The following is a 21582-nucleotide window of genomic DNA, read 5'->3' on the forward strand; positions in this document are numbered from 1 at the left end:
ACACAGATAATATGATAGAACACTTGCAAAATCTAAAGTTTCAGATGTGTACAATTCAGAATTCAAGGTTTAAGTGATCTTGTCCTCTTTTAGTGGTAAATGCGCCTATTCATCTGAATGGAATGAATTTTTCTTCAGTTATTTTTCATTGTGCATTTGTAAGTAGGATAACTGGATTTAGTTTCTCTGAAACCAGAAGTGAACATACCCTTGTAACAAGAAGAAGAAATAAATGTGTTCCTAACACAGCAGTTACAAAACTTAACACAACAGTAATAGAATTACAGAGTGAAAGGGATTTTTACAAACCTTTTAAACCCATATCCCCACATTCTCCACTAGGCCCAGGTGGACCCGTTTTTCCTTCTTCACCTTTTACACCAGGGATTCCCATTTGGCCTTGTGTTCCTGGGAGTCCTGGGAATCCTTGGGGTCCTTGAATTCCTTTGCTTCCTGGTAATATTAAATGCTTTATTTACATATTCAGTCAGCTGTACTGTTATTGTCATATTCTAAGGAACAGTATAAAGCCAAAGGCAGAGTTCAGAGCCATCCACAGAAATGATCCAAAGGCTGGAACCCCTCTGCTGTGAGGACAGGCTGAGTGAGTTGAGTTCGTTCAGCGTGAAGAAGGCTCCAGGGAGACCTTAGTGTAGCCTTTTGGTACTTAAAGGGGCCTCTCAGAAAGATGGGGACAGACTTCTTAGCAGGACAGGATGGTTTTAAACTAAAACTGGGGTCATTTAGATGATCTAAGGAAGAAATCTTTTATGCGGAGAGTGGTGAGACACTGGCTCAGGTTGTCCAGAGAGGTGATAGATGTTCCATACCTGGAAACATTCCAGGTCAGGTTGGACAGGCTCTGAGCATGGGCTCACTGCATGGTAGTTGGACTAGATGACCTTTAAAGGTCCCTTCCAACCAGTCCATGATTCTATTGTTATTGCCTCTACTTTGCTAGAGTCTTATTCTTGAAGCTGAGAAGGGAGGAAACTAAAAAGTACTTCCAAGCTTTAACAGCAGTATTAACAGCTCCCTCCACAAGAAAATTGATAGCTGAGGTGGCTTGCAGGATGTTTATCATACCTGTTTGTCCTGGGAAACCAAGTGGTCCTCTATTGCCTGGGAGTCCTGTAAGTCCTCGGGAGCCTGGAGGACCTGGTGGACCTTGTGAGCCAGGAGGGCCTTTGAGACCTTTGATTCCAGGTGGCCCAGTTAGGCCCCTATCTCCTCTCTGACCTTTAAAGCCTGGTAAGCCTGCAAAAAGAGGTTTAATTTACATACGTAAATGCAGTGAAAGAGTTCAGCAACTGTAGAAATTGATAGATTTTGGTATAAATTTGAGTATTATCAAACATGGCAAAATAACTTGGAAACTTTGCTGCCATGCTGGACTTCTGTCTCTTCCTGGATTTTTCACTTGGATTTTTTGTCTTCTTGCATTTCTTTAGTGAGAGACATAGCAGTAGAAGCACTTTGTGAAAAATCCCTGCTAAGTCAAATACTTTTGATACATGTCTACTATCTCTCTCTAAATAACACTTCCATTTAAGAATAAAGGAGGTGAACGTATGCCAGTAGTGACAGTTACTCAGGACAAAAGAACTCTTCTGTTTATTAGTTGACAATGAACATGCTGATCTGGACAGTTAAAGAACAGTATGGGAAGGGAAGCTGGGAAGCATCTGAGATGCACACTCTCCGTTCCTTGAGAAAACGTGCAAAACATAAGTACACCACCAGTAATGAGCAGCCACCCCCTGGCAATTTGTAATGCCAGCCACAAACCCATGTGATTAATCCACTAGAAAAGATGTGCAAAGCTCAGAGCTGTGGGGCAACTGGATGGATATTGTGTACCTTGAGATCCTGGCAGGCCTATGACACCTCTGAGTCCTGGTGGCCCTGGTAAACCCATGTCACATGGTGGACCAGGGAAACCTGGACAGCCTGGTGGTCCTGTATCACCTTCTGGGCCTCTGAAGCCTTTGGGACCAGGAAATCCTGGAGTACCAGGCTGTCCTGGAAGCAAAAACCATTGGAAAATGTTTTATTTGCATTACTCAGCATCCCTCAGACCTCCTAACTGTAATGTTTATGTTTACAAATTCAGTTGTCATATCTTACTTATCCTGAAAGTTTTTTCACAGTTCGTAAAACCTGATGCTTTTCTGCCATTTAGAATTGGCTGTTGTGGACAGCTTCTCTCTTTAAAGCATAGATTTGGATTCAACTCTTGCCTACATGCTTTTTTGCCATAATCATCCTTACTAGTTTCTGATGTGTGGGAGCAGAACAGCAGGAGCTCAGTGGCCTGCACCAGCTACACAGCACTTGGGTCAGTTCTATAGGTGTTCACTGCATAGGGGAGAGGAGGGGGGTGTCTGCTTAGGACTGGGCAAAAGGAAGAAATATAAAGGAATTAGCAATTTATCTGCTGTGAAATAGGAAGTAAGTGGCACTGTGGAGATACCCGCAGGAACCAGCACAACTCCCCTGCACAAATGGGAAGTGTAATACCCAGGATATTGAGGATTATATTATGTAACTGGGCAAAGAAATCCACCCCTCTCCCTGAGTGTTCTCCCACTTTGTGCCAGTCTTTTCACCTCTGAGTAATCAGTCTGAGTTAGGGACTCTGTGTAGCAGTGCAGGAAGCCCTAAACCCAGATGGGCACAGTGCTGCAAGTACCAGCAGGAAGAACAGGAAGCTGTGTTGTTACTCCATGTACATTCCCCTTCCTGCAGGGCAGATGTCCACAGTGGACATCATTAACTGTCAAAATGTGAATGTAAAAAAAAAAAAAAAAAAAGGCCCTTCTGTCACCATGATGGATCCAGGTAAGAGAGACTGATCTGAATCTGGACTGACTTTGCTCTAAACCTATGGAAAAGCTCCATAAAAAACTAGCTCATACCTTGAAACCCAGGAATGCCTGGATCACCCCTTGCTCCTTGTGCACCAGGGGGTCCTGGCAGTCCCCTCTTGCCTGGGATTCCTGGAGGACCATATGTGGTATCACCTGGAACACCTTTTTGACCATCTATGCCAGGTGGACCTGGAGGACCATGTTTACCATCAATTATAGAGCCTCCTTCACCTTCATCACCAGGATCACCAGCTTCGCCTCGAAAGCCTGTTGAGAGGATTTAAAAATACAAATAGGGCACAATTTGGAAGTCGTTTCCTTGTTTTTATCCAAAACTGTGGAATACTGAAATGTAAATTTAACCAGAATTAAATTATCACTTTGCAAAGAAAAAAACCCAACATCCTATATTACTTTTCATCAGATGTTAAAAGTGAGTGCAGCAGGTCTCATGGATTAAGAAAAGCACAAATTCACCTTCTGGGCCAGGGATTCCTGCTCCTGGCCTGCCTTGATGGCCTTTTTGCCCATCAAAGCCGTTTGGTCCAGGACGACCAGGGAGTCCTTTTAAACCCTTTGGTCCTGGAGAGAGAAAGAAAACATGTAAAAAAACTGACAGAGCTTTAAAATATGTGATCCAAGGAAACCATATTGTGTCTTTATAATTCATGTACTTTGACAACAGTGGAACATTTAACATTTTGAGCAAAAGCCACTATAGTTATTCAAAATCATAACCAAATCATGGTTGCTGTTTTTCTACGTGGACTTGTTCCCAAATCCATGAACAGCAAATCATCAGCATAAATCAGATAAAAATATCCATTTCTTATAACATTATAATGTTACAGGACATAGACAATATGACTCTAGTGAATGGCAGGTGTCAGCTCCTGTTCTTGTACGCTCCTGTGCTAGATGCTGCTTCTGAAATGCTGCTAATCCTTGTTCTTTCATCTCCGTATAAATTCTAGCTGCCACCCACAATTTTCATGTCAGGGAGCTGTGTAATACTATACCAAACAGCTTGAAAATCCAGCATCTCCATTTGTTCTGATGAGGACTTCTTGGAGGATCAAAAATGTTTTGGAGGTGACCACAAGCAATGTTTTGCCAGTTCCTGGATGAGTTCTTCGAATTCAAATTAAGTTGAACAAGTTAAAGTAATGGTAATTACTTTGAATAGTAATTAATTAGGGCTCAATTGTAGTTTGCCATGAGTAATATAGTTTTAGAAATTACAGATTTGCAGCATATCTTTGCCTCACACCTTTTCTTCTCCTCTATCCAGATGTACATATACTAGGTTTGACCCAGCTCCAACCATCTGTCTATCTTACAGACTTTCATGCATTTTAACTGAGGCAGGGCAGAGCTCAAGCTGCCTTCATTTAGACATTGCTCTGGAGGCAGCCAGCACAGCATTTGATGGTGCAAACTGCACTGTTAGCCTTTGATTCTTTCAGATGATTCTGTTCCTGGGCATTTGCAGTTTTACACTTGGAGAGCTGTATCTGTTGGAAAACTAGCATAGTCTATCTTTTCAGAATAGCTTATTTTTTAATTATCAGCTTAAAGCTTCACTTCAGTTAAAGAGTCTGGGCCACTCAGTTCAAGAAGGGCCTCAGGGAACTGCTTGAAAGAGCTGAGTGCAGAGACACAAAGACGGAGTGGAACATCTCCCTTACGAGGAAAGGCGGAGGGAGCTTGGAGAAGAGGAGGCTGAGAGGTGACCTCATTAATGTTTGTAAATACATGAAGGGTGAGTGTCTGGAGGATGGTACCAGGCTCTTTTCAGTGATGTCCAGTGATAGGACAAGGGGCAATGGGTGCAAGCAGGAGCAAATGAGGTTCCATGTAAACATAAGGAAAAACTTTTTCACTGTGGGGATGACAAGACCCTGGAACAGGCTGCCTAGAGAGGTTGTGGAGCCTCCTTCTCTGGAGGCATTCAAAGCCCACCTGGACACATTCCTGTGTTACCTGCTCTAGGTGATCCTGCTCTGGCAGGGGTGTTGGACTAGATGATCTTTCAAGGTCCCTTCTAAACCCTAATGTACTGTGATTCTCCCATTTGTGAACATACCTTGAACACCTTTAAATCCTGGGGGACCCGGATTTCCAGGGTATGGTAAAGTAATGCAGACAGTCTCACCTGAAGCAAGAGGGATAAAGAAACTGGCTTTTTGAGCATTGTCTGAGCGTTTACTGTAATATTTCTGTAGAACTAACCAACTGGATGTGCAAAAGTAAAGAGAAAGGACTGGTGATGCATGTTATTTACATATTACTTAAGATTTGATAGGGGATCTTAAAATATATTTTTCTTGACCCTTATTTCTAGAAAATATTTATAATGATTTGAATTGTTGTCATACAGCTATCTGTATGCTGTAAACACAGATTTTTTTTTTTTTTTACTTTCCACAGCAATCTGTCACTGCAATAGTCTCTGCTGCAAGAAAGAAATAGCATTTTCTTCACAATCCCATGTACATTTCTTGTTCATACATACTGCTATCAGTGTAGATATTTCTATTTTAGTAGGGATACTTTATAACGAAAAAGCAGACCAAGCCTTAAGCAGGAGTTGTATTATCCTGCTCCTTCAGCAGGAAATCATTTCCTTGCAAATCCTTACACTCAGAGCTACTCTTCATCCCAGAAAGTAATTCCTCTGATAATCTGCAAGTGGCATTTTGCAGGTTTAAGGCACCTGACAATTGGCATTTTCATCAGTGTCTGCTGCTAAAAGCTGATAGTACGGTCCCTCTCGCTGGCCATATTTCACAAAACCAGGAGCTTGCTGAAAGTGATTTTCACTGTAAATTACTAACACTATAAAATACATATGAAAGTTTAATGGATGCCAAGAAATGTGCATTTTCTTATTTGGCTTTTAATGTAAGCATGCAGAATTACCTTTCTGGCCCTTTGGACCAGGTGGCCCAACATTACCCATATCACCAACATCTCCAGGGGTACCTCTGAGTCCTGGAGGGCCAGGAAACCCCAAACCAGGCAATCCTGTCTGTCCTTTTACCCCAGGAAGTCCTGGGACTCCAGGAAATCCTTTATCACCTGGCAGTGGTACTCCAGAATCACCCTAAAAGAAAGAAATAATTGATAAGAAATAACAACACCTAATGTCTTTCCTCTCTTTCACTATCAAGAGCCATATTAGAGAACTATCTGCAGAAACCACTGCTTCACAATTAAGTGACTATAAGGATGATATTAGTAGTTTTAAGTCTTGAAAGACATTAGGAACGAGGGAGTGGAGTTGTTTTTTTTTCTCTTCCTAATCCCATAATACTGGCACACAGTAAATACAGAATGTCAGGAATACCAAAAAAAAAAAAAAGCCGTAATACTTCTAAAGAATTGATTTTTTTTTTTTTGGTGGATAAAAGCTACACTTATTGATCTAGGCTAACATAAAGTGATGAAAGTGATTAATGTGCTAGGAATTTGGAATGAATTGGTACTCTCTTCACTACAGATCTAACCATTTCTTGTTATCTGAAATGAAAAAATACAACTATCTGAAAAAGCCAAACGTTACCTCATTTCCTTTTTCCCCAGGCAATCCTTGTTCCCCGTCTCTGCCATCATTACCTCTTTGGCCTGGAAAACCTGGAGCCCCAGTAGGACCTCTTTCTCCTTTTATTCCTTAAATCAATTAAAAAAAAAAAAGTGTAATATTTCCCGTAAGTTCTGAGGGTTTTGTTTCTGCTCAGGTAACTGCTAGGTAACCATTCATCACATCTGTAGGATCACTTCTAGTCCTTGAATTCCCATTTCCTTAACGAGGTATTCTAGGCTTAGGGAGGCAATATGTAGTTGGACATCTCCTGGAACAACTTGGTCTCTGTAAAATACATGTTTACAGGCACCACAAGAATGTGGCTTTTGTTCAGTCTGGTTTCAGTGCAGGAAGGCTACAGCAATGCATTATGGTGCAGAGTATTTGCACTGGTATTCCCCAAAGGTTTTTCCTGTTATACCCATACTTTTCTTTGTCTGATATTTATGAAAATGTAACCCAAAGATTCATTTTGCTGTCAACCAATCCTTTGTAAATAAATAGCAAATGTCTTGCCCTGCTCCAACATCTCTGAGCAGGCAAAGGCACTCACAGCTAAGATAACTTCTCACAAACAGTAAGATGGACAAGCTTTTGTCTGAATAATTAGTTTAGCGTTTTTAACTAGGCTTTGCCATCAGATTGCTGTAATTTGTTGTTCTCTTTGCTTCTCTTGTTTCCTTTGCTTTTTCAAATCATAACAATAACTGTGAAGAGGTTCTGATCTATTTAATGACAAGCATTTCAGTTGTGCAACTGGTAGCCTATTGTTCCTCTTCAGTGCCTGGTCAAAAGTAATTTTTAGCAGTAGGAGCAGGAATCTAAACAGACTTTGAGTTTCTCACAAGAAGGTTGTTGGTAGTTGAAGCTGAGGTAAGAGCTGGGATACTACTGTATGACACATCAGGAGGGGGCTTCTGTACAATAATATTCTTCATGCAGTCACAGTAATTGTGTCCTGCTTAGTCTGTGCTCTACAGACCCTGATTATTAAGCACATAACACAAAAAGGTGTTTTTTAGCACTAATAACAAGCTGTTAAAACTGGTTTGTGGCACAACCATGAATATAATCCACAGAACACTGTGCTGATCTTGTGTTTAAGAAGAAAATGAATGAGGTGGTACCAATGAGGCAGTTTGGATGTACAGGCTTCAGTAACTTACTGAACTAATGACTTTAATAAACAGCAGATGAAGACAGTTTTTCTCCTGTTACTGTCTAGACATTGTATAGGAACAAAATTGCTAATGATAAAATGCTTGTTTACCTTTTCTTCTAACTCTTCCTGGCTCACCCTTCTCTCCTTTTTCACCATGTTGTCCAGCAGAACCAGGTATTCCCTTACCATTACCAAAAAAAGAAGCCACAAACCATTAATAAAAAGTTGTCAGTTATCTCCAGCAAGGAATCAGTGTGGGAATTGAGGAGGGAATTAAATAACTATTTCTTGTTCTTGTATTGTTTCCAAAACCCACACCAGTTAGAGTAACATGCCCAAAAGAAATGCTTCTCTCTCTTGATCTCTATGAAGAGGCACAGGAATGGCACTTGCCCTGTGCAGTTTGACTCTCCCAACTGCACAGACACACCAACAAGAAATTCTAACACTAGAAGAACTTGGTCTATGACTGTATATGGCTGTAAATGCAGGAATATGAAGATGCAAATGATTGACAAACTCTTCCCACTGCAGCCCTTGATCTACAATTCCCTGAGGCTCTGCAGCAAAGGATCTCTGGAGCTCAGTGGATGGGGCTGTCCTCCCAGAAGGGAATGTGGTAGCAAAGGTAAGTGATACTTTCTTATTCTTTTGAGTCAAAGCCCATAAATCTGCCAATAAAAGATGTCATCTATGTCCAGTTAGATACTTGATATTGTCAGAAGAGTTTATGACTTGACAGGTATAGAGGGGAAAAGAAGTACTTTTCTGTCTTTTTATGCTGACTTCTGCTCTCAGCTCTCCAGGCAGTGTGGTTTGCATCTCATCACTGGTGAGGTTCTGGTCGTGCAACAGGATGCAGGGATGAATACATGGAATTTCCACTGAACTAAATAAATACATGGAATTTCTACTGAACTAAAAGGCCAGTAAGGCTGGAAAAACTGGAGTATTATTTAGGCAGACTCCTCTGTTATTCAGTATCTTTCACTAAGAAACAGGTGGAGAAAAACACAGCTTACAAAGTGACTGTAAATTGTGACGTTAGTAAAACAGAAATTCTGAGAATTGTGGTGTGTCTGAAACTAGCAGTGACTACTTGTGAAAATGTCTAGATCTGCAATTTGTCAGTCAACAGTTCTAAGTATTTGAAAAGCAAAATGAGATGTGTGGTAAGGAAACAGCAAGGAAATGGAAGAAATCTATCTAGGAAATCCACTAGGCCAAAGCACTTCTGTATCAAAGTGATTAATTTCTTTTCAAACTAATGGCTTTGTCCTCGTTTCTCATTTAAGTGGGATCAGTGCTGTTCAATCTCTTCATCAATGATATAGACAGAGACTGAGTACACCCTCAGCATGTTTGCAGACGATACCAAGCTAAGTGGTGTGGTTGATAAGCCTGAGGGACCTGGACAGGCTGGAGAGGTGGGCTGAGGAGAATGTCATGAGGTTCAATAAGGCAAAGTGTAAGGTCCTGCCCTTAGCATGGAGCAACCCTCAGTATCAATGCAGGATGATGAAATTGAGAGCAGCCCTGCAGAAAAGGACTAGGGGGTCCTGGTCATAGGTATTGCCTATGGGAGCTGATTCTTCTGGAGAACAAACTTTGGCTGAGCAGTGACTGAAATGAGGAGATTCTGAAATAATGTGGAACAGTAAAGGGACAAACACTAACAAAGCAACACCTTTCATATCTGTGGGAGTGAAAGACTCTACATTATTTTCAGATCATCTTATAAGCTACATTAATTATATCAAATAAATGAAACTTTTTAATTAGCTTAACAAAACAAAAAACCCCAAACTTAAAATGCCTGAAAAAAATCCTGGGTTCCTATTTCCTCAGACCATGCCCCTCCCAAGTGACTGTTGACATAAAATCCATCTTGCCCTGCTGACATCGTGCAGTTCTTTGCCTTGATAGGGTTTTGCTGGAAACGCTTTCCTTTGAAGTAACTGGAAAGTCAGCTTCACTGGAGCAATTTGCACATTTAGAATGCTTTCAAGACAAACAATGGATATTCAAAACTAAAAGAAAAACAAGTCAAAGCAAATCAAGATGAACATTCACCAGCTTTCCTAGGCCTCCTGACACCCCACAAACACAGCATGGCATTCTGTCTCTGTGTCCAACTCTGTTCACTGCTGCAAGGGAGATCAGATAGAAACTGATAAAATGATCCTCCAACAAGACTATAATCAACAGAAGTAGGTAAAACCTGCAGATAACTTTCCAGGGCAGTTCTTCTACTGTGTAAGTGGTAACCTGATGTTACTTATTTACTGAAACTCATGAAAACTACTCACAGGGTGCCCTGGAGATCCCATTGCACCAGATAAGCCTGGGTCACCCTTTTCTCCATGTCTTCCAGGGTATCCCATTTGTCCTTTCTTTCCTGGAGCACCTGGAGGTCCTTGCACACCATGGGGACCAGGAGGACCAGCAGTACATGAGCAGAGGCCTTGATTTCCTACACCAATAGGTCAAAATTACATTGAAACAGCTGCATAATTAATTCTCAAAAAATAACACTGCTCTTCTGAGTTGTGCACAGACCATTTTATCTCATGATGGCCTTCAAAGAAGGTTTTTTTATAGTGCTGAGTAACTGCTGCACTGACACGACTAGTTAAAAGTCCTAATGCCAACAGACCGCTTAATTTCACAGTCTGATGGGCCTTTATTCTCTAAATTACCATAAAGTTCCAATAAAGTTAGGTCTGACTGATGTGGCAAAGATCTCATATGTAAATCACTGGCCTCCAGGCACACTTACCTTTTTCTCCCTTTGCACCTTTTCTTCCTGGAAGGCCTAACTGACCCTTTGCTCCAGGTCCTCCAGGGATCCCTCTCTCAGTACAGATTACACCTTTGAAAAAATAAATTGTACAGCTAGCATGGATCAGGTTGCCAGTTTCCTCAGCTTAGGTCATGTGTTCTCCACTCACTTTTCTTGTTATCCTCGCATGAAAAGCCCAAGATTTCTCAAAATGCTTTAGAAGTTATTACTTGTAGATCAAACTACACGAGTCAGTCTGGCTAGAGTTCATGTGGACACATGGTTTTTGCAATGCCAACACTTCTTCCTTTTTCCACTTTGTTTCTTTACTAAAAGGATGCTGATTTGGGTTTTCTCCCCAGTTTGCTGTGGTTTTAACTTTAGATGACATCTGTTAGGGTCATTTTTGATATATATTACTCTGTGGGGTTAAAACATCCAGAAAACTACGGTAATTTCAACATCTCACTGATCAACAACTAACAGGAAAAATGTGGTTTATATACCATGTTAGAAGTTTTATATATCTGCTGAAATATACTTTTCACCTATAATTTTTTGTGGGACTAACAAAAGTAATGAATCTATTAATATGCAGAATAACAGTCTCCACATCTAAATGCTGATGAACCTACTGGGTAGTCCAGGTAAGCCTTGTCTTCCTGGCTGTCCTGGTAAGCCTGGTGGTCCAGGATATCCAGGTCTTCCCGGGATTGATTCACCAGTTCCAGGGAAACCAGGGTCACCTGGAAAACCTTGAGGTCCTGGCGCCCCACTCACTCCTGGCAGGCCAGGTAGACCTATAAAGAACATAAATGGTATACGGTCCATAAAGCTTCATAGTAGCAATTACTACAACATATTAAGGAGGAAGATTACAGACCATTGAGAACTGTCTGAAGAAGAGTTTCTATGTACCAAAAGCTTACATCTAAATCTCTAGGTTTCCCAGGATCCTCAGGAAAAGAATTTCCTGCTTTAGAACTTCAAGTGCTTCTTTTCCTCTTCCCTATTAAATCTGTTCCAGAGATTTCAATTATTCTCATTCCTTACACAGAGCAAAGTCATCCTCATCACCTTCCTTCCTACATTTTGAGGTTGAGAATAGAACTTTTGAGAGCAGGCATACATTCTGGATGCAGGCATACCACAGATTTACAGTGTGTGGTAGCATTCGGCTTGGTCTTCCTTTTCTGGTACGTCCTAATGTTCTGTTTGGATCGTTTGGGTTCTTTTTTGGCCACTATGTGCTGAACTAATACTTTTATTGAACTCTGTAGAGCTGAAATCCTTGCTGTATTGGTGACACATATCAAGAAAGAACAGTTTTCTTTTAGGTGCTTTCTCTCCAACTCATATGTAGTTCACCTTTTATCCCCTACTTCTCTTACTTGTTCCATCATCTCCTGGTCTTCCTAGCAGGCCTGCAGGACCGATTGGTCCAACTGACCCCATATCACCAGCAGGACCTGGAAATCCAGGATCTCCTTGTGGACCTACACAGAATTATAAAAACATGTGAATTGAACACCTTATGCCACTGACAGCTTAAATCTAAGTTGAACTGCAACCAAAATTGTTATTTGGGAGCTATGCAAGGGTAAAATACAGTAACTTTTGTCATCTTTATGAAACATTTCTAAATGTGAAACAATTTAATTTTAAGGTGGGAGGATTCAGTTGGTTTTCCACGGATTCCTTCCATTGCGTGGGCGCGGTTTTAACTCTTTATCACTCCACAGCAGTATTTCAGATTTGTTTGTCCAAAGATGTTTGTCCAAAACAAGTAGCATTTTGTATAAATGTGCATCTCATGTTACAAATATTTGGCAGTGCACTTGGGTAGGTCATTTTGGGATCGTTCTAGCTGAAATTATCCAAATTTTCAAGAATGTATTTTCCAAATTGCTATACTGAATATATTTTAAAATTGCAATTACATAGCCAATGAAAAACAAATTCAACTGAGTTTTGGATGAGGCCTTTATCTAATCTTGAGGCCTCTATCTTGAACACTGGAACAGGTTGCCCAGGGAAATAGTTGAGACCCCATCTCTGGACATATTCAAGGTGAGGCTTGCGAGGGCTCTGGGCAACCTGGTCTAGAAGAGGATGCCCCCTGCTTACTGCAGAGGGGATTGGACTAGATTTGGAGGTCTCTTCCAACCCAAACCATTCTATGATTCTAATGGGGCAGTTCTGCTGATCTGGGTTTGTGTTACAACTTCTGCATTCACAATCAGCAATTGCAGCACTAGAAATACAATTTATGAGAAATTCTCTGTTCAAATCTTAGTGTGTGAGATGCCCAAACATATCCCTTCCAGGCAGCTGGCCTGGCTGTTGCCCACTGCCTCCTGCTAAGAAAGGGGAAGTAGCACGCATCTTTTTCACAGTAGATGGTAAAGATAAAGATGAAGGGAGCTGGGATATAAAACCACAGCCTGAGGTTTTGGTAGAAAGGGAATAAGATTGCGAGGTATTCTGTTGGGAGTACTAGTTCCAGAAGTACCAGCTCACCCTGCTATGCAATAGGAAGCCTAACTGTAGTCTAAAAGCTGTGTTTTGTAGCCACTTTGGAAGCAGGAATTCGAAATTACAAGGAGAAGGCTGGTTTTCTTATTTGTCATCCATTATCTAGCATGGGTTTATTTTTCACAGCTGTTTCCTAAATGTGCTTTGGCTCAATACCTAGGAGTAGTCCTGCAGATCTAGCTGGGACTATATGTGTAAAGGTCATTCAGGGAAATACTTGATCTGCAGTTTGTATGTTTGGTGTAGTTCCACTAAGATCAGTGACACACACACACACACACAGAATGTGGCCACTAGGAATATAGTTCAAGATCTTTTCCTTATTCCTTGTGATCACTCTCAAGCACCTTAGCAAAACAGGTCCTGCACACTTTATACAGCATAAAGACTAGTTAAATCTGGCTATAACCTTTTATAGGAAGCAGTGGAGTTCCAACAGCTCCAGGAGGACCTGGGGGCCCTTTTTCTCCTGGATCCCCCTGTAAGAGTACAACAATAATTTTTACTGCTGCATACAGAATACAGTGTGCTAGCATGTACCTGAAAACTTCAGCAATGGTGGGGTATGTAAGGATGTGACACACATCACCTGGGAAATTCAATTTTGACACTATACAGCATTTAAAATCAAACAAAAATACTTAAAATGGTCAGTATCTTTCCAGATACCATGACTAAACAGTGTATCTATTTGACTCTTCAGAAGTTATGGCTGCTGCATTTTGTTTCATTCATTTATTGTAAAAGATTAATTAATTACAGTAAATCTGTACCCATTTAATTGAGATGTTTTGATTTAACAGCCAAGCTGCAATCATTTGCCTTAAAATCCTATGCCAGGCTTGAAAATTACTTCTATGATGACACATAAGCATTAAGAAAAGAGGTTTCACAGTCTGACATATTATTGATGATAAGAGATATTCAAAGCTCTTATAAGAAGTTTACAACATCTGCATCAGGGAAACATAAAAGTGACTATTAATGGCATGGAAAATCATTTCTGCTTGGAGGATTTCTAAATTAGCTTGGATTTTGATATGTGGCATTGCAAGTGAAGTGGACTTCAGGGAAGTCTCTTGTGTGGCAAATTCTATTAGATTTTTTGCTTTGTAGATTAGGAATCAGACCTATTCTGTGTGGCAAATGGCAGCTGAGAAGACAAGAATGTGCCTGTGGGAACGGCATAGTGAGGTTGTGCCTGGGATGGGAGTTCAGGGCTTCTTAGGACACAGAGAAATAAAACTAGGACTGCAAAACTGGGTACCCTGCACTTTTCAGGAATAATCAGATTTATCCAACTGTTTCCTCAACAAAACTACAGCATCTGTGCTATGATTCCAAATTTTGTGTAACTGTATAAATTAACCTGATATTCTTTTAAAGCTGATTCTACTTGATTCATCTTCTTTTGCTCTAAGTGTTAGCAGTTGTAGTTTCCACTTCCTGAATCATTGCCACAGGCCTTCAAACTTCACTCTAGTGCAAGTTACCAACAATTAATTATTTTCTGCTTACTGTTTGTAGAGTTAACTGATGGCTTCCCAAGCTGTGGGCTAATCAAGCAGACTGAGGAATACACTGTGCTCTCTATACCATGTCTTGACTCAAGTTTATTAATGATGCCCCCAATTAAAGTATCAGGGCGAGTACTTTTTAACAACAAAACACTTAAGGTTTGACTCTGCTTTTGGAGAGCAATGGGCTGTAATGATTTTTCTGTTTAAATAAGAGATGTGATTTTTCTGGCTAATTAAGATCTGAAGGATCCCACATTTTTGTGAAGCTCATAATAAGCAATTGCTAGAAAAAATGAACATCCACGAGCTGTTTACCTCCACCAAGTATGACTACATACATGAAACCTTGGCTGAAGAAGCTGATCTAGCACTCTCCTGGCAATCCTAACTTTGAAACAAGTAAGTGTGTGACTAAACCAGGTGTTTTCACTGTACTTTTACTTTTTTACTGCGTTTGTCATTTCTCATTTGTAAACCCGCTTCCTGAAGCTGCTTGTTGCTTCTTGTCAGCTGTGTCTTCAGCAGTATACTGCTTATGGCAAGCTTGATCCAGCCACAGTTTTCTTCCTTTTGTCATCACAGATTACGTAGACTGTGTTTCCACCTTAGCCTTCAACTTATATCTGAGATGACTCTTGCTCAAATTTCCTGAGTGTCACTCCTCTGATTTCAGAGGTGCAACTCCTGATGCTTTAAGAAAAGTTACTGGTTTATATGCAGCTTTCCACAAATGTTATTTCAGAGGGAAATAAACACTTCTTGACTTTTGTGTTTCAGACTATGTAGAGCCAAGTTCATTAACGTCACCAACAGATAACTATTGGCAATTGTAATCAATTCCTATGGCAGGCAAAATGGAATTTCCACTCTGATATGCACCAAGCAGGAATGTTTTCTTACATTGTTATTTACTACCATGGCATTGAGTAACTATGATTGTCATGACAACAGTAAATCTGACTATAGAAAAGGAAATGGTTTGACAAGCAGGTACATTTGGGAGGCCTTGTTAGCACTTATACAGCATTTATACATCTATGTATGTGTGCATGTGTGCATCCAGGGATGTGCTGGCTTTTTTTACCTGTATGCCTGGATAGCCAGGTTGTCCAGGAAAACCAGCAAATCCTGTTTCCCCCTAGAAAAGATCACATAAATATAATGTAATTAATCTGTTAAGATATAAATAGAACAAAACCCAATAAGGCAGTCGGGCAATAGGGTTATGTTGTAACAACATCAGCAGTTAGTTTCAGAGAAGTCTTTGGGTTTGAACAAGAGATGGTATGTTTCACAGAATCTCTTCTGCTACAAACCCCACAACAGGTTACTTAAGTGATCAGGAGATTCAGGGTAGCTGGGGCACAGAAGTAGCTGAAATACATCCCAGCAGACACATCTGCATAATACAACTGAAACTGGTTTACTGCTTGCTGAATGACCTTCTTAAATGATTACTGCAGGGAAAGCAGCATATCAGCTTCCCCTCTCCTTCTATGGTTAGTAATATGCTCCTCCGTCCTGTATTCAAACACTTCAGGTCAGTAGTGGTGAAGTACAAAGTCAAGAGCAGTTGTGCAGATAAAACAGTCACCTGGAACATAAGTCAGGATGCTAATACCTGCACATTAGTGCAAGTTATGAACCGTCGGATCATTACCTCAACTAGATTTGAAATGAGCCGGGAGAGGAGACAGGAAAAGGCAAGATGGGGATCTACATATGTACATCTGTTTTTCTTCACTCCAGTAAAATGTTGTCATTCATTTCATAGAATCATTTGGAAGAGACCTTTAAGATCATGAGTCCAACCATTATCTAGTCATTATTTAGCAGGTTTAAATGCAAAACTGGAACTTCTTGAGCCAGAAAGATGAACAAAACATGCATCTAACACAAAATTTCACAATGTCACCATGGCAAATGAAGTTAATGTGCTGTGGAACTTTTCCATCACGGCATGTGTCTGTCCCACATGCGTGGCTCTTCCTCCTGCTTGCAACTCAGACCCCATTAGCCAATTTCAGCTGAATTTCATAGTGGCAGAAATGTGAAGACAAAGTGTTGACACAACTTCTGTGGCAAGAGGTAGCAGGAAAGAAAGGAAGGAATGTAATGTGAGCTATCAAGTACGTGGAAATTCCAAATCTGCACAAATCCACACAAAAGCCAGTCTCACTGATTCCACATTTCAGGGAGCTGCTTGCACTTCTCATCCTCTTACCTTCATTCCAGGAAAACCAGCAGGTCCGTAAGATCCAGGATTACCCTGATAAAAACAAGTAGATTGTGAGCTAAGCCAGTAAATGCTTATTCAAAATTACACCTATTCAGAATTGCTGAACACTTAATGTTCCTTAGATAATTACTATTTGGGATATTTTTCAGTAATATTATTATTCAGAATTGCTGAGCAGTTAATATTCCTTAGATAATAATTACTTGGGATGTTTCTCAAAAGCTTGGCAAAGTTTTTGCAAATACTTTGTATGAGATGGGCATGAATTTGAACTATAGACCAAACTAAATCAGGGAGGTATTCACTTCACTTATATATCATACTGCACCAAGCACAGTAGTGGATATAGTGCTTCATGTGAGCACTGTTATGGAAATCAAGCACAAGCTGCTCTAAAGAGCTCCCATCAGCACATATGTAATATACTAGAATTACTATGCTAGTACTGTGCTTCTCCAGAGAAGCTTTGTGCAGCCCTAAATATTTAGAGTGGCACCCTACAGATTTACTTTCTTTCCAAGCTCAGAAAGTCTGTATGAACTTGTGTTTAAGCCTGAGACAGGGTGAGTCCCAGTCAGGATTCTTAAATACAGAAATTCTGACAGATTAGTTTAAAAAAAAAAATCCTTAAAATCTTCCTTGGAAATGAAAACTTAAACTGACAAATAGATTATGAGCATAATTATAGTGAATTTATAAGTAATTTATTCTGCAGCTTCCTTACCTGCAATCCAGGGAATCCAGGAATGCCTTTTTCACCCTTTTCCCCTCTCCCAAGTGTACCCTGAAGCATTCAAAATACTTTGTTTAAACAAGATGCTCAGTGAAGCTGGCCATAAATTTTAGTGCATGTTTATTAAATTATGCATACATTAGGTTATAATACATCTTGTTTCACTTGCTAGGCTTAGTCACTGGGGCTTAATTCATACAGCAGCACTAGCAGTGTCCATGTAGCTTCAGTTACTCAAAGGACCTGCTCTGCTATCTTCTCCAAGCCTAATGTGTTTTCAGCAGTTTAATGTTTCTGTAAAGCTCTGGGCATCTTTTGGGCTGCATCAGTCAATTTCTCAGTTCCTGCTTATAAGTAAAAAGTGTACTATGATCTATGTGGACAGCTAGTACTGGAGCAGGCACAGAAAGACCATCTTTTTCAAAGTAAATCTGACATAAAAAGATCACATTTGTCTCCTTTTCCAGAGCTAAGTAATAGTGGTCCCTTTATAATGGAAAATGAATTTCTGATAAAGCAATAGAAATGTGATGTTCAGGCTTCTCGTTTCTTCTACCTACAAATCTTAAATGAGTATTTGACAGAAAGTAGACTCAGTTTTTTTGTCCCAAGTTAGATTCTGATTCTGGTAGTTTTCTACTGGTATATTTTCCTCCTGCACATCTATCAGCAATAAAGACTCCAGAATCCTTTTTATGGCTGCTCAGTGTTCAGGAACTCCTTAGTGGATCACCAACATTTCAATTAATCATGCTGACAGAAAGAAAAGAAATCTAGAAGAGATGGCGAACAGCAGCTTTTTCTCCAAACAGGTGGCTCTGTCTTCTCTACTCTCAATGGTACCTTTAATGTGAAGTTAAAGTCTTTCCTTAGTATATGTAGGAAACATACATCATGCCCTATTATGTACACATACAGATATTCTCTATTTCTCTCTTTCAAAAAATAAAATCTGTGCTTCTGTTTAATTCACTGTTTAAGTTCATTACATGTCAGTAGCCCAGCTGGAAGCAAGACTGAACTTTCAGTGCCAGGCAACATTCAACAGGTAAGTATAAAACAGACCCAGAAAGGTTTTTAAAATATTTCTGCTTTCACACTGATTTAGGTGATGATTAAATCTCACAATACAAATGCTGTTACTTCTTCCATCACCTTGTGCTTTAAAATATTAATCTACCCACTGAAGGACTTTGCCAGCATCATGTTAAAAAAAATAATATCACATTACTTACTTTGGGTCCACGTGGCCCTCTGTTTCCTGTCACCCCAGGTAGTCCTTTTTGGCCCTACATATCCAAGGAAATTTTTTGTGTATATTAATATGCAGGATATACTTGGTGCTGTTTAAGTCCTGTTTTGAATGACAACTGTTAGCAAGTATTGTCTTAAGCACTGAGTCTGTTCTTCCAGATGTACTGAGCAGAAGAAAAACAAGAAAACCAGTTATATACTTTTTTTTTTTTTTACTTCTATTAACACTGTCAAAGCAGCTTAATGATTATGGAGTGGTAGTGCTTTTTTGTTGGCTGTTTTCTGTAGTTTGCTGCAAGTATTCACATGCCTAAATGTACACTTGTGTGCATTACCCCATGAGATGCATGACTGGCTACGTGGCCATGATAATACTATGTTGCACAGCAGCATTGTCACACCTCACAGTAACATGGGGAGTTTCTGAAAGTTCTTTTGGCCCTTTCTCTCCTCCTTGTACACTTGCATACAGCATCCATGTGCAGAATCAAAGCCTAAGATGCAGTATGTGAAATCTCTTGGATCCTTGAGTTGAGGCTGCAGGGCCTGGCAATGCCAAATTCACCTTTTCACTTGTGTACTCAAGGAAATCACACTTGAGGACATAAAGACTCCAATATAGGCTCTATAATGCAATTTTTATAACTCCTGTTCTTTGCAAACATTCTAATGCTTTAACTTACACAACTGTGGTTACAGTAGGTGTAATGCTGAAGTACACTAAATAAGAGGAGCCTGCATTAAAACCTGACAACAAAACCATACTTAATTTCCATGCTGAAAGAGCACCGCAGAAGGTTTAGAGTTGGTAGTTCAAAACTTTACATTGGAGAAATCTCAAAGAGAGTAACTGCTAAAGATCTGAAAATGCGAAGAGTTTGTGAAGAGCCACAAGACGCTCAATAGCAGAGTAACAAAGTTTTCCTGAAAGGTCAGAAATAAGACTTGCTAATGACAAAAAGTGAAGAAAACGAAAGCAAGGACAGCATTTCCTTTCTGCATCAAGACAGTCCTCCTTTAAGGACATGAGCTAAATGGGCTCTTTTCTGAAGGAAGGATGGCTGTAGGAAGAGTGTTGAACAATAGGATTTCTGCTGAAGCTGAGTGTTTATTATAGAAAGATTCATTCTGTGTCTTTTCTGCAAAAATTACATGACAGGATGGTGCTTGTCAAGCTTAGCACAGTTAAATATGAAGAAAAATTAACACCTTTTCTCCTTTGAACAGCTGAGCTCCAGGAGGTCCAACTAACAGTGGTGTCCCAGGTGGCCCAGGAAGTCCAATGTCGCCCTGTGGAAGCCAAAGGAACAGCAGAGAGACCTTCTATTTTGTGCAGCCTTTCAGTGAGACTCAGCTGTCTTCCTGTTGTACTACAACACTACCCATTCCTGAACTTACTGAACATGTATTAACACCTGCAGATAATCAGAGGTTTGTACTGATATCTCTAATCCCCTCTACTGCCTTCTTATACCCTTTCCTTGGCATCTGCTGGTCATAGTAAGAGATGTGATTTAGTGACTGATGGGGTACAGCCAGTTACTGGATTTAGGCAGTGTCTATGCAGAAGGTAATTGCTGTGTAAATGCTCAGTAACCTATTCGTCGTTGTCTTTCAAAACCTCCAGGACATGCTTGATTCCTGCAGGCAGATCACTGAAGGCATCTCTTCTGCACAGAATTATCAATGCTTTATATGATTTCTCCTTCTATTCTAATATGACTAATGGGAGCACACAGCCACAAATGAACGGGTTCCAGAGGCCTCAACAAGAATCTATTCTACTTCTAATTCTACATCACATAAGTATGTACTTATATCTAAATATATTGGGGGGGGGGTTAATAGTATTCGTTTCCTTACCGGCTCCCCCTTTTGTCCATCTACTCCAATACCTGGATTTCCCTAATTGACAAAAAAACAGTTTGAAGGTAATCAGAAAATGCTGACAAGAAAATGTAATCGAGCAAGTCTTCTTTTTTTCCTTTTTTTTTCTTTTTTGGTAATAAAAAAACCATAAGGAACATTTCAAATCTTTGTATAAATCATTATTTGACTAACAACTTAAAGTCATTGCCTACCTGTTCACCTGGAAAGCCAGGGTACCCTGGAATACCCTTTAAAAAAGAATAGACAAGTTAGTATGTCTGATTAAGGGACAGCTTTGCTTTGATGGTTACCGCCTCTTGCCAGCATCACCTAGAGGCAGAATTTCCTTTTGGGATGTGCCTTTCCCAAAGTGCAAGTACTTCACCTGGCCACTTTGTTCAAGAGGCATGAACTCTCTCACTACCCACTTCCCCATCCCCACAAGATGGCCTTGGGGAAAGGGAATAAGGAGAGACCACTCACAGCATTCTGCTGTGACCAGATACTGCCAGGATGAAATGCATTCACACTGGCATGGGAAGGAGCAACATACGTTCCAATTCCTATACTTACAAACTCAAAAGGCAATACAAAAATATCTCTTTTTATCATCTGCCTCAAAAAAAAAAAAAAAGTATTCCTAGGCTTTGATTCACATTAAGGCAAGTTCTGGAATTGGTAGACAAGGATTTATGCATATCCTGCAAATGGAAGGCTGTGTGATTGTGATGATCTTACAGGCAAGCCTGGTTGGCCTGGGTATCCGGATGGGCCCCTTGTACCTCTTGACCCTCTAGGTCCCTGAAAAAGACAGAAAAAAGTCTGTCTGTGAAAATACCTTGAGCATACACTTTTCTCTCAAAACTAGTCCCTCCAAAATGCCAGCATCCCTTGGACTCGAGTCTACTAGCCACTGCATTCCATCCACATCCTGAAGCTTATATCATGCCTGAAACCTGTCACTAGAGCAGCTCAGTACCAGTATCCTGAATTTCATGGAAGAAACAGTCTGCAAACAGTGAGTACCAGAGT

The 21582-nt window shown here is 40.3% G+C and overlaps 1 protein-coding gene across 1 annotated transcript in view; it reads right to left on the reverse strand.

The window, feature by feature from the left end:
- COL4A4 (collagen type IV alpha 4 chain) overlaps window positions 1-21582 on the reverse strand; it is a 58417-nt gene that overhangs the window by 16992 nt on the left and 19843 nt on the right. The window contains exons 9-30 of the mRNA XM_054385901.1: window positions 21289-21351; window positions 20763-20798; window positions 20545-20586; window positions 19891-19971; window positions 18663-18716; window positions 17419-17478; window positions 16680-16724; window positions 15540-15593; window positions 13345-13414; window positions 11792-11896; window positions 11036-11200; window positions 10398-10490; window positions 9928-10091; window positions 7727-7799; window positions 6436-6542; window positions 5793-5976; window positions 4957-5025; window positions 3348-3452; window positions 2919-3137; window positions 1861-2022; window positions 1087-1257; window positions 310-453 (exon numbers count right to left, since the gene is read on the reverse strand). Of these exons, the coding sequence (XP_054241876.1) occupies window positions 310-453; window positions 1087-1257; window positions 1861-2022; window positions 2919-3137; window positions 3348-3452; window positions 4957-5025; window positions 5793-5976; window positions 6436-6542; window positions 7727-7799; window positions 9928-10091; window positions 10398-10490; window positions 11036-11200; window positions 11792-11896; window positions 13345-13414; window positions 15540-15593; window positions 16680-16724; window positions 17419-17478; window positions 18663-18716; window positions 19891-19971; window positions 20545-20586; window positions 20763-20798; window positions 21289-21351 (2266 nt within the window). The remainder of the gene's footprint in view (window positions 1-309; window positions 454-1086; window positions 1258-1860; window positions 2023-2918; window positions 3138-3347; window positions 3453-4956; window positions 5026-5792; window positions 5977-6435; window positions 6543-7726; window positions 7800-9927; window positions 10092-10397; window positions 10491-11035; window positions 11201-11791; window positions 11897-13344; window positions 13415-15539; window positions 15594-16679; window positions 16725-17418; window positions 17479-18662; window positions 18717-19890; window positions 19972-20544; window positions 20587-20762; window positions 20799-21288; window positions 21352-21582) is intronic.

The sequence above is a fragment of the Indicator indicator genome, chromosome 13 (assembly GCF_027791375.1).
Source record: "Indicator indicator isolate 239-I01 chromosome 13, UM_Iind_1.1, whole genome shotgun sequence".
Classification (NCBI taxonomy): domain Eukaryota; kingdom Metazoa; phylum Chordata; class Aves; order Piciformes; family Indicatoridae; genus Indicator; species Indicator indicator.